Raw genomic sequence first — 11,634 nt, 5'->3', positions numbered from 1 at the left:
GGTGGCAAGAAAAGAAAAAATAAATATAAAGGCCGGAAGAAGAGAAGAAATAAGAAATCAAATGAATTTTACCCAAAACAATAATGAAGATGGAGAAAGAAATCAATAAAGAGAACACCATTTGAGATCATGAAGAACCAAGCGATGTAAAAAAAGAAGAATAAGACAAGGCTTAACCAAGAAGTGACTAGCCTTAATAAGGCTCTGTTAAACAGAATAAACAAAGAAGGCTCCGCCAAAGAAGAATAAGTCAAAGCTTAAACAAGAGGAGACTCGCCTTAATTAGGCTCGGTCAAAAGAATAAACAAAGAAGGCTCCGCCAAAGAAGAATAAGCCAAAGTTTAAACAAGAAAAGACTCGCCTTAATAAGGTTCGGTCAAAAAGAGTAAACCAAGAAAACAACAAAAAAGAAAATAAAACTTGACAAAGATGAATCATCCAAAGAAGACTCATCCAAAGGAAAACCCCAAAAGGGACAAAGAAGATAAATTCGTCTGAACCTTGAAAAAAAACCCAAGAGGGAAAGAAGGATGAATAAGATAGAAGTCAAAAGGCCCATCATCAAGTATAGACTTTTGGTCATATCTGATGGTGTCAATCGCCCGTCGCCAAGTATAGATCTTTTGTCATACCCGACGGTGCCAATCGCCCATTGTCAAGTATAGACGTTTGTCATACCCAATGGTGCGAACTATCTTTAATTTATACAACGCAGCAAAGCAGACAAGAATCGGAATAAATAAAGGCGAAACGCCGAAAAACCAGAGTATAGATTTACTCTAAAATAAAGGCGAAACGCCCAAAAAACCAGAGTATAGATTTACTCTAAAATAAAGGCGAAACGCCCAAAAACCAGAGTATATATTTACTCTAAAAATAAAAGAAAAACGCCAAAAACAGAGTTTAGATTAACTTTAAAAGCGAAATATCAAAGATCAAAATCAACTCGAAGCAAAATAAAGCGAAAGGCAAATCCACTAAATAAAGCGAAAGACGAAAATTCCAAGAAATAGAGGAATGCGAAAGAAAAGGCAAAATGTCAATCAAGAGGAATGCGAAAGAAAGTTAAAATGCCAATCAAAAGGAATGCGAAAGATCTCAAAACAGAATACCGAGTCTAAAATGATTCGGGTAAAAACAAGGCCAAGTGCCAAAATAAAGAGACTCACTCAAATCAAAAGAAATAAGGCTACATGCCCAAATCAACGAATCACAAACAACTCGCCCAAATCAGAGATACAAATCTTAGTAAGGAATGCAGTCCACCCGAAAAGAATTAAAATCAAGGAAAATCGACGAAATAGATTGAATGACCTGATCTCAAAACAGGCATAAATACCCTATGAGATCAGTGTATTTGCGGAGGAGCTTGAAGGACTCATATCTGTCCAATGAAGAAAACAAAAGGAACAAAATGAAAAATAATTACAAACAATAAGAGTCACCTCGAAGAAACAATTACTCATTAAAAGAGTAAACATCAGCTGGAATAAAAGACTTCGAGTAATGAAGATAAAGACAAGCACAAAGAACACAGAAATGCTGAAATCCGAAAACCAAGAAAAGAAGAATGAACATCAAGAATAAAGAGGAATAAACGACTTAAAATCACAACCAACGAAGATCAAACATAGCAAAACAAATGGAAAATAAGGAGTAATGCAGCAGTAAAGAAGAATACATAGAAAAAACGAAAAAGAATCGGACGAGTACTAAATAAAAAAGGTTCAAAACCCTGAAATAACAAGAATAAGGTTTCGCGCACAAAAGAAGGTTCTCCCAAGCTGAGGGAACACCCAAAGATAAGGGTTCGCCCAGTACAAGGGCTTCGCCCACTAATGAAGATACATATAGTATAAAAGATTCGCCAAATGATGAGGAGTCGCCACATGAATTTTGCCTATAAAAAATATTTAAAAGAAGATAATAAGTCTCGCCAAGAGAATGAGTTTCGCCATAAAGAATCGCCGAGAAGGATCTCAACAAAGAGGAAAAGGATAAACAAATAAAATTCAAAAGGCCGATAGATCGAATCACAAAATTGATTGAAAATTAGAAGACAATTGAAGAAATTTAAATAACATAAAAACAACGAGATTCGCCAAGAGTCTCGCCAAAATAAGAAATCAAACACGAGAATTAAAGATTGAAGATGAGGCAAAGCTACTTTCGAACAACCCAAAGTAAAAGATGAAAAATGAAACAAATACAACAGTTTAAAGACAAAGGAAGATAGAACGAATGGACACATGTCCTACCTTCAAAAAATAAACGAATAGATGAACGACACATGGCGAAAAAGGAAAAAAACTGGAATCTTGCTCGAGAAGTAAAAAGGAACGTCGAAATACAAAACGACTCGCCTCAAATAGAGCTGAAATACTCCAAGGCATAAAATACCATGACTTCAGCTTACTTACGGGGGGGCTAATGATGGATACCGAATCCTATTCTACTTATAATGGAGCCGAGTCGCAGGAGATCTATTCTCAGACGACACCAGACTCCCGCCCAAAAGGGCCGAATCCACCGGATCCGCCTTGACTGGAATACATCATTCGACATCATAAATACCGAATTCCTGAGGACTCGGACGAAGCACGTCGACCCCGGGATTCGGATAAGATCTCCAAGATTTACGCATATTCGGAGTATCTGTCCTATTTGGATACAAATTCCAACTTAGGAAGATAGCCTCCAACTTAGGAAGACGAGACTGTTTAGAAATATCTTCCTAAATAGGACTCCTGTCTGAATAAGGAAGGACACTCCTAATCAGGATCAAACCCTACTAAATAGGAATCACTTTCCTACTACAACTCTGCAAGGTATACATTCGATTACTATAAAAGGAGTTTGAGGTATGCCTAAACACACAACTTATAACAAATACAATTATTCTCTTTTAAGCCTAAACTGACTTAAGCATCGGAGAGCTATCGGACAAACCGTCCGATTAGCCATCTACACTGTTTTGCAGGATTAATGCCGTCGAGATGCCGGAATCCATCAAGTCCTTTTATTAATTTTGGATATCAAGATGTTAACGGAGTAGAAAGTGAGATATCAAATCGTTTGAACCGTTTAAAAAAATTAAAAGTGCAATAGTTAGATGCCAATATAATCGGCTATATGGTAAGATCACTAATGGCAACTGATTTCTTTGTTAAATTGTTACGCACTAAATTAAGAGTTTGCCTTAGTCCAAATCTGTGTCTGAATTCCCGCCATTTAAGGCTAAGTATTGAACATTTCCATTAACGGATTAAAACAAATCATCCTCCTAACAAAAAAAAATGTTTGTATCATACGTATGATCTTCAATATTACCAAAAAAAGAGTGTAGCACTTGAAGAAGACAAACATAAACATTAACAAAATGATGCACCAGTACTTGAAAGACAACTTTGAGGTGGAGCCAAAAAACCCATCTGAAGAAGCTATAAGAAGATGGAGATCTGCTGTTTCTGTCGTCAAGAACCCTCGTCGCAGGTTTCGCATGGTTGCTGATCTTGCTAAGCGCGCCGAAGCCCAAACTAAACGTAAAAAGCTTCAGGTATATATGTATCTGCTACTGTTTTGTTTTATGATAATTGGAAATGAATTCGCGACCTTGACAGAATGCTGCCCTACCATTTGAGCTGTAGCTCGTTGGCATGTGATACGGTTTTATTTAATGGCATGATATGCACTAACATGTTCTCATGTTCAACAGGAAAAAATACGAATAGCCCTTTACGTCCAGAAGGCAGCACTGCATTTCGTTGATTGTATGCACCCTTTTCGTTAATCCTTTTTCATTTTCGTTTTCCACCATTCCGTTGTTAATCAAATATTATTGCCATTATGATGCAGCTGTTAACCGAAACGACTACAAGCTGACAGATCATGTAAGGGACGCTGGATTCTACGTCGAGCCAGATCATCTAGCTTCCATAGTTCGAACTCATGATTCCAAGGCCTTGAAAACTCATGGCGGAGTCGAAGGATTAGCCAGAGAAGTCTCTGTGTCTTTAACTGATGGAATTGTGTCGAGTGATGTCTCTATCAGGAAAAACATATATGGTCCGAACCAATATGCTGAGAAGCCTGCTAGATCTTTCTGGATGTTTGTTTGGGAAGCATTACATGACCTTACACTCATTATTCTCATTGTCTGCGCTGTGATTTCGATTGGAGTCGGAATTGCCACGGAAGGGTGGCCGAATGGAATGTACGACGGGATCGGAATTGTTCTTTGCATTATCCTGGTAGTGATGGTCACTGCAATTAGTGATTTTAAACAGTCCTTGCAGTTTAAGGTTTTAGATAAGGAGAAAAAAAATGTGCTTGTTCAGGTCACTAGAGAAGGATCCAGGCAGAAAATTTCAATCTATGATCTAGTTGTTGGTGATATTGTTCATTTATCTATTGGAGATTTGGTTCCTGCAGATGGTGTTCTTATATCAGGACATAGCTTATCCATCGACGAATCGAGCTTGTCGGGTGAGAGTGAGCCGGTGGATGTGAATATTAAGCGCAGGCCTTTTCTTCTGTCTGGAACCAAAGTGCAAAATGGATCTGGCAAAATGCTGGTTACAGCAGTGGGTATGAGGACTGAATGGGGAAGATTGATGGTTACTTTAAGCGAAACGGGAGAAGACGAGACGCCCTTGCAGGTGAAACTCAATGGAGTAGCAACAATTATTGGGAAAATAGGTTTAGTTTTTGCAATCATGACATTCATGGTTCTGATGGGAAGGTTTCTAATCGTAAAGGGGCGAAATCATGAGATGTCGAAATGGTCTGCTGCTGATGCAATGCAAATCTTGAATTTCTTTTCGGTTGCAGTCACTATAATTGTTGTTGCAGTTCCTGAAGGGCTTCCGTTAGCAGTGACACTAAGTCTGGCATTTGCAATGAAGAAACTAATGGAAGATCGAGCGCTGGTTAGGCATCTTTCCGCCTGCGAAACTATGGGCTCTGCAAGCTGCATTTGTACTGATAAAACTGGAACATTGACTACAAATCATATGGTAGTTAATAAGATTTGGATTTCCGACCAAACCAAATCAATCCCAAGTGAAGTGAACATAAACAAATCCGTGCAAGACATATTTTTACAGGCTATATTTCAGAATACGGCTGCAGAGGTAGTCAAAGGAAAAGACGGGAAGACGAATAGCATACTAGGGTCGCCGACAGAGACAGCAATATTAGAGTTTGGATTGAATTTAGGCGGTGATTTCAGAATTCACCGAAATGAGTCTGAGATAGTAAAAGTCGAGCCATTCAATTCAGACAAGAAGAAAATGTCTGTGCTAGTAACTCTACCTAATAACAACGGCGGGTTTCGAGCATTCTGCAAAGGCGCATCAGAAATAATCCTGAAAATGTGCGACAAAGTGGTAGACAGCGAAGGGCAGGCTGTGACCATGTCCGAAGAAGACAGAAAGAAAATCAATGATGTGATAAATGATTTCGCTTGTCAAGCTCTGCGGACTCTGTGCTTGGCTTACAAGGATATAGAAAGCGGTTCTGAGGACAAAAATAATATTCCTGAAGATAACTATACGCTAATAGCTGTGATTGGGATTAAGGATCCTGTAAGAGCAGGCGTGAAGGAGGCGGTGAAGAGTTGTTTAGAAGCCGGTATTATTGTGCGTATGGTCACTGGTGACAACATCAATACTGCAAAAGCCATTGCTAGAGAATGTGGCATTTTGACAGACGGCGGATTGGCTATTGAGGGTCCAGATTTTCGCAGTAAAACCCCTCAGGAAATGGACGACATTATACCAAAACTTCAGGTTTTGCATCTCATTCATTTAAGAAGCTAAATTTTACAGTACATTGACAAAATTTAAGTACCTAAATTCCTATACTATGTATTTAATATGTATGTTCAGGTTATGGCTCGGTCCTCGCCCTTAGACAAGCATAAACTTGTAACGCATTTGAGAAATGTGTTCAAAGAAGTTGTTGCAGTGACTGGTGACGGGACTAATGATGCTCCTGCCTTGGCCGAATCAGACATTGGGCTCGCTATGGGGATTGCAGGAACAGAGGTTTCTCATTACTTAGCCAGTTCTTGCTGTCATGAGACTTTCATATTGATGATTGGCTAATGTTTTTGTTTCTGGAAACACTTTTAAAACTTCGAAACTTTATATTTATAATTTTTATTACTAAAAAATATTGTTTTGTAGTTTCCTGTTTAAAGTTCAATGACCTTCAGGACCAATTACCGATTGTGGTTCTTTGTACTAAAACATATACACTGGTGGTCTACAGGTTGCAAAAGAAAGTGCTGATGTGATTATAATGGATGATAACTTTACTACTATAGTAAATGTTGCAAGATGGGGAAGATCAGTTTACATAAACATTCAGAAATTCGTACAGTTTCAGTTAACCGTCAACGTTGTTGCCTTAATGATCAATTTCATTTCAGCATGCGCCTCGGGTATTCTTTTCTTTCCGTCATTGCATATACACTATGTCGCACGAAAACTTCTCTAATCTTATGTTTTGGCATTTCGTTTATATTATAAGAACTCTATATTTATAGTCTATTCTCGTAAAAACATTCGTTTCGTCATTTTTCGTTTCGATAATTTAACATAGATGACTAATAAAGGGGATTTGTTAATTTCAGGAGAAGCTCCTCTGACCACTGTCCAACTGCTTTGGGTGAACTTAATAATGGACACTCTTGGTGCACTAGCATTAGCCACAGAGCCTCCTCATGATGGTCTCATGAAGAGACCTCCAATCGGGCGGAATGTTGCTTTCATTACCAAGATCATGTGGAGGAACATTATTGGACAGAGTATCTACCAAATCATTGTCCTTGTCATCCTCCAATTTTATGGGAAACATCTTCTCAAGCTTAATGGTTCAGATGCTACAGACATTCTCAACACTTTCATATTCAATACCTTTGTGTTTTGCCAGGTTTGACTTCTTCATCACACTTTAAACTTTAAGAGTAAACGCTAATTCGGACATAATCATAGGAATTTTCCCTTCTATTTATTGTCTCCGGCTTGGCCCGAACTGAAGACTTCTTAGTATTGAAAACAATTCAGAACAAGTTGAGCTCATTGTTATTAAAGGTGCTAGGCGCACCTAAAACGCGTCTCATATAGCTCGAGGCGTTAGGCACAAAAAAACGCACGTTTGAGTGAATCTAGATGCATGTACGTAAAAAATAAAAAAATATATGATTTCTACAGCTTTTTGAATGCAATGGTGTAGCAGTCCGTTGTTAGAATTTTTAACTTGTATTGCAGCGCTAGCGCGTTCTTGGTCGCCTTAGATGTTTTTCAAGCGTACCACCTTCGCTGGCGCTTTTCAGGCGCATCTCGGGCGCGCTTTTAACAATTGCTAATTGATTCTTCAATTATATGTTGACACTAAAGTAACTGTGTGATTGTTTTGGACTAAATTTCAGGTGTTCAACGAAATAAACAGCAGAGATATGGAGAAGATAAATGTATTTGACAGAGTGTTCGACAGTTGGGTGTTCCTGGGAGTGATGGTTTCAACAGTAGGATTCCAAGTTGTAATAGTTGAGTTTCTGGGAACATTTGCTAAAACAGTGCCACTGAGCTGGGAATTATGGCTGGCCAGTGTCTTAATGGGAGCAGCAAGCTTGCCTGTTGCTGTTGCTTTGAAGTACATTCCTGTGGAAGTTGCGAGACAGAATGATGATGGTTACGAACCTCTTCCGAGCGGTCCGGATCAGGCTTAAACACAAATTTTAGATGGGAATATTTTTATGAACTTAAGTATATTGTGGCTAGTCATTCTTTTCTTTTCTCTCAGGTTATTTCAGCATGAAATTGTATGCCTAGATAAAGAAAACTAAAGCTGAAGATTTTCTATGCAAATTATTTTCCTATCCTGCTTCAACTGCTTTTGATTCATTTATGCTCTTAAATGCTCCCTATGAATTCAATTGCTTTTTGATTCATTTATGCTATTTATATCCCATTCATATTTTTCCTATCCTGCTTCAATTGCTTTTGCCATGAAAGATATGTACTTGTTGTTGGATTTTATCAATTCAAAACGCAGTAGATAATTTAAAAATTTAATCACAAATCCAAAATAAGAATCTATGTAATTTGATTAATGAATATAATTATAGTTTCTATGATATTATTGAAAGCGGGACGAGCGGTTTCTAAACCGTGTCTCAGTTCGTTCATATTTATGGCAACCTAGTGATCTGGACTTGAATGGAGTGGACACCTAACCGTTTTAGGACTATCTTTTATAACTATATAGAGCATCTCACTAGCTTAAAGATGCATAAGATACCATGCATCAGAGTAGAAAATCTGGGTCTCGGAAGATAATTAACTCAAGAGATTTGTTATTTTTAAATTTATTAATTATCAAAATACTCCAAATGTTGATTATATAATGTTATACAAAGCAATAACATATGTAAATATTTAATTAAAATAAAATAGATATAATTGAAAAACTAGTAATAAATATGAAAATTGAAGAATATGCATTAAAGCAAATAAAATTAGTCTGACTCTCGTGACTTATCATTGCAAGTAAGAAAAATATTGTTTTAAACAAGCATTTAATCCTACATTTCTAACAAATAACAAATAATTTGAATTTATGTTCAATTTACATGTATAAAGACTAAATCGGGTGTATAAGTGTGGTTGATTTTATAATTACCATTTTCAATACCTAAATAAACATGTATTATATTTTCAAGGGAATTTAATTAATTGGTTAGTAGCCTTTAAATTAGTTGACTATACAAAGTATGGATTCGAATCATTTAAAACTTAATTAAAAACAGTCAACATGTAGATATACTTATTGCATCAGTTTATACTTATAAGATTATAAATATTTTTAAACATGTTGATTTTCTGATTTTGGATCTGGTATTGTTCGTAATTACAGATAAATGGGATGATGACGAAAGTATCTAAAATTTTAAAAATATATACAAAAGTAAATTTTTTTTATTTACAAAAATATCGACTGATTTAAAATTAATTACAAAACTACCAAAAATGAAAATTATTTACAAAAGTACGATGTGTATAATATCGGTATAATTATGGTATAATTTTGGTATATTAAAACTATAAATTAGAGAATTTAAAAATAGTATTTGGTTTATTATTGGTATAATTTCAGTATATTTTTGGTATATCGATAATAATTTTTTATATATATTTTCTAGTTGATAATATGTATATTTTTTTTATATGTATTTTTCACTATAGTTGGTAATGAACTAGAGAATTTGTATATTGTTGATATAATTTTAGTATAATTTTAGTATATTGTTAGTTTAATTTTTAGTATACGATGTAGTGTAATGTTGGTGTAATTTTTATTTAATAATAAAATTTCAGTATATTTTGATGTGTATACTCTTGGTATACTGTTGGTATAATTTTGGTATATTATTAATTTATTTTTTAGTATACGATTTGATATAATTTTAATAAATTTTTATTTAATATTAATAAAATCTCAGTATGCATAATGTTGATATAATGTTGGTATAATGTTGATATAATGTTAGTTTATTAGTATACTGACATTATACCAGCAGTATACACCGTATGTTTGTAATTCTGTTTTATTTTTTAGTATTTTTGTAATTATTTTTAAATCAACTATGATTTTTGTAAATGAAAAAAATCAATATGTAATTTTGTAATTATTTTCATTTTTTTTTTTGATAAATGGTGTAATTTCCTCTAAAATTTATTTATTGAAAATATATATTTAATATTTAACTATTTGTGAGATCTAAATACCAAATTTGTTAATGAATAGTTTATTTTTCTTGCATATAAAGTAAAAATTAATTATCAAAATTAAAAATTTGTCATTTATTATAACATTTTTTATATTGAAGTCAAAATCTAAAATATGCATCATATCTAACATTTTGCTATTTTTTTATATTAAAAATAATATAAAATAACATATGCAATAAAGGTCCTCCCTTATTTTTTAAAGATATCTAAGAGATGAAGAAAATGTATTTCATGCTCAGCAATCTAACCAAATTTGATAGCTAAGCTTGATCGGATATTGAGGGCATCGGAAATGGTTAGGGAAGCACTCCTAAGACAAACAGGGTTTAGCATAGAAATGTACCAAAACTCAACTAAACCGAAATACCAAATTAAACAGTCAAATTCACCAAAAGTTTGGGGCGATTAGATATTACAAAAAGACTCCAGTTATTAGTTCAATTCGATTTAGAAAGTAAAAAAAAATATCAATTCACTTTTTGTAAAATTAGAGGTCTCTAAATAGATTGACGGACCGCGTTCGTATCGTGTCGATCTACAGTGATTTAACTATATGTATTAAGATTTCCAATCCTAATACGATATGAATTTTAATCGGATAACACGACGGCACTAAAATATTATGATTAAACAGGTAACACAAAATTATATATATAAAAAAGATAAAACGACCTACTTAATTTTAAAATATATAAAATATTAATTTATAAATCCATACTTGTATTATAAATTTTTAATACAATCAATTTTATTTATATTTATATATTCATATAATCATATTTAAGTAATTTAATAAAAAAAAATTATTTTTTTATTTTTGATAATTAGAGGTTGGAGGAGCGTTTGTGGGAGGAATCGATCCTACGACCTGGCAGATTGTTGCCTAGCGCTTATACCGTTTGAGTTATAGCTCATTGGTTTATTTTTGTATTTTATGAAACTATAACCCTTTTATTTTTATATTTTTGAAAAAAGAATAATTTGTAAACATATTAGATAGATTTCCGAGCCAACTCATGACACAACCCATTAAATTTATTTGTGTGGAAAACATATAAACACATTTTTAACACGAATCCATTAAAACTCAACAATTTTAGTGTAACCATTTTGACAACCCTAGGAAGAATCGAAACTTTGATTTAATTTAACTCGGATCAATAGAATGCACATCCCTCCCTCCCTTCAAGAAGCATAATAAACAGTGTAATTTATTATCCTGAAAATAGGTAGTGTGCCATTGTAAAGGGAGATGCAGGGAGCTTATCTAGTTATTTCAAATCTCTTAGGCTACCCAAGAATGCTTCTAACTGTATTAACAGATTAGGCTCAGTGAACCGATTGATCTCACATGATGCAGAGTAAGGGTGCCACAGTTCATAAATCGCCAGTTCCGATACGAAAGCACCGATTTACTGTTCAAGAAATTCTTGAACCGACCTTGAACCGCCCTTCAGACGGTTCTGAGACGGTTCAGAACCAGCTGATTCCGGTTCACTGTTCCAGTTTTAGCCGGTTCAAAAAAAAAATTAAACATATATTTTATATATAATATATAATTTAAAATATATATTTAAAATAATTGATCGTATATATATAATATATAATTTAAAATATATATTTTAGAAAACATACGGTTCTAGTTTAAAACCGATGGTTTCAGCTCCATAAAATGTTGAATCGGCCTGAAGCCAGCCTCACTCCGGTCCCGTGCTGTTTTAGACATGGTTCAAGATTTGACCGGTTCAAGGCAAGACTTGACCAGACCTGTTCACAGTGCAACCTGGCCCATGGCCACCTCTAATTCAGAGACATGATTACGTGACTTTGTAAGCTC

The 11,634-nt window shown here is 34.6% G+C and overlaps 1 protein-coding gene across 1 annotated transcript; it reads left to right on the top strand.

The window, feature by feature from the left end:
* The first annotated feature begins 3,209 nt into the window (after positions 1-3,209).
* Positions 3,210-7,896, top strand: LOC126680143 (putative calcium-transporting ATPase 11, plasma membrane-type). The gene is made up of 7 exons (XM_050375200.2): positions 3,210-3,556; positions 3,716-3,770; positions 3,856-5,789; positions 5,889-6,047; positions 6,274-6,445; positions 6,638-6,936; positions 7,436-7,896. The coding sequence occupies exons 1-7, from the start codon at positions 3,380-3,382 to the stop codon at positions 7,733-7,735; spliced, it is 3,096 nt and encodes a 1,031-aa protein (XP_050231157.1). The 5' UTR covers positions 3,210-3,379; the 3' UTR covers positions 7,736-7,896.
* The last annotated feature ends 3,738 nt before the right edge of the window (positions 7,897-11,634 follow it).

Source organism: Mercurialis annua, linkage group LG5 (genome assembly GCF_937616625.2).
Source record: "Mercurialis annua linkage group LG5, ddMerAnnu1.2, whole genome shotgun sequence".
Classification (NCBI taxonomy): Eukaryota; Viridiplantae; Streptophyta; class Magnoliopsida; order Malpighiales; family Euphorbiaceae; genus Mercurialis; species Mercurialis annua.
This window is presented reverse-complemented; position numbering and strand designations above follow the sequence as displayed.

Excerpts from the sequence above, each read along its gene's own strand:
- LOC126680143 (XM_050375200.2), top strand. The coding sequence starts at position 3,380 with ATGATGCACCAGTACTTGAAAGACAACTTTGAGGTGGAGCCAAAAAAC. Across the intron at positions 3,557-3,715 it reads CTAAACGTAAAAAGCTTCAG|GAAAAAATACGAATAGCCCT; the intron begins GTATATATGTAT and ends CATGTTCAACAG. Across the intron at positions 6,937-7,435 it reads ATACCTTTGTGTTTTGCCAG|GTGTTCAACGAAATAAACAG; the intron begins GTTTGACTTCTT and ends ACTAAATTTCAG.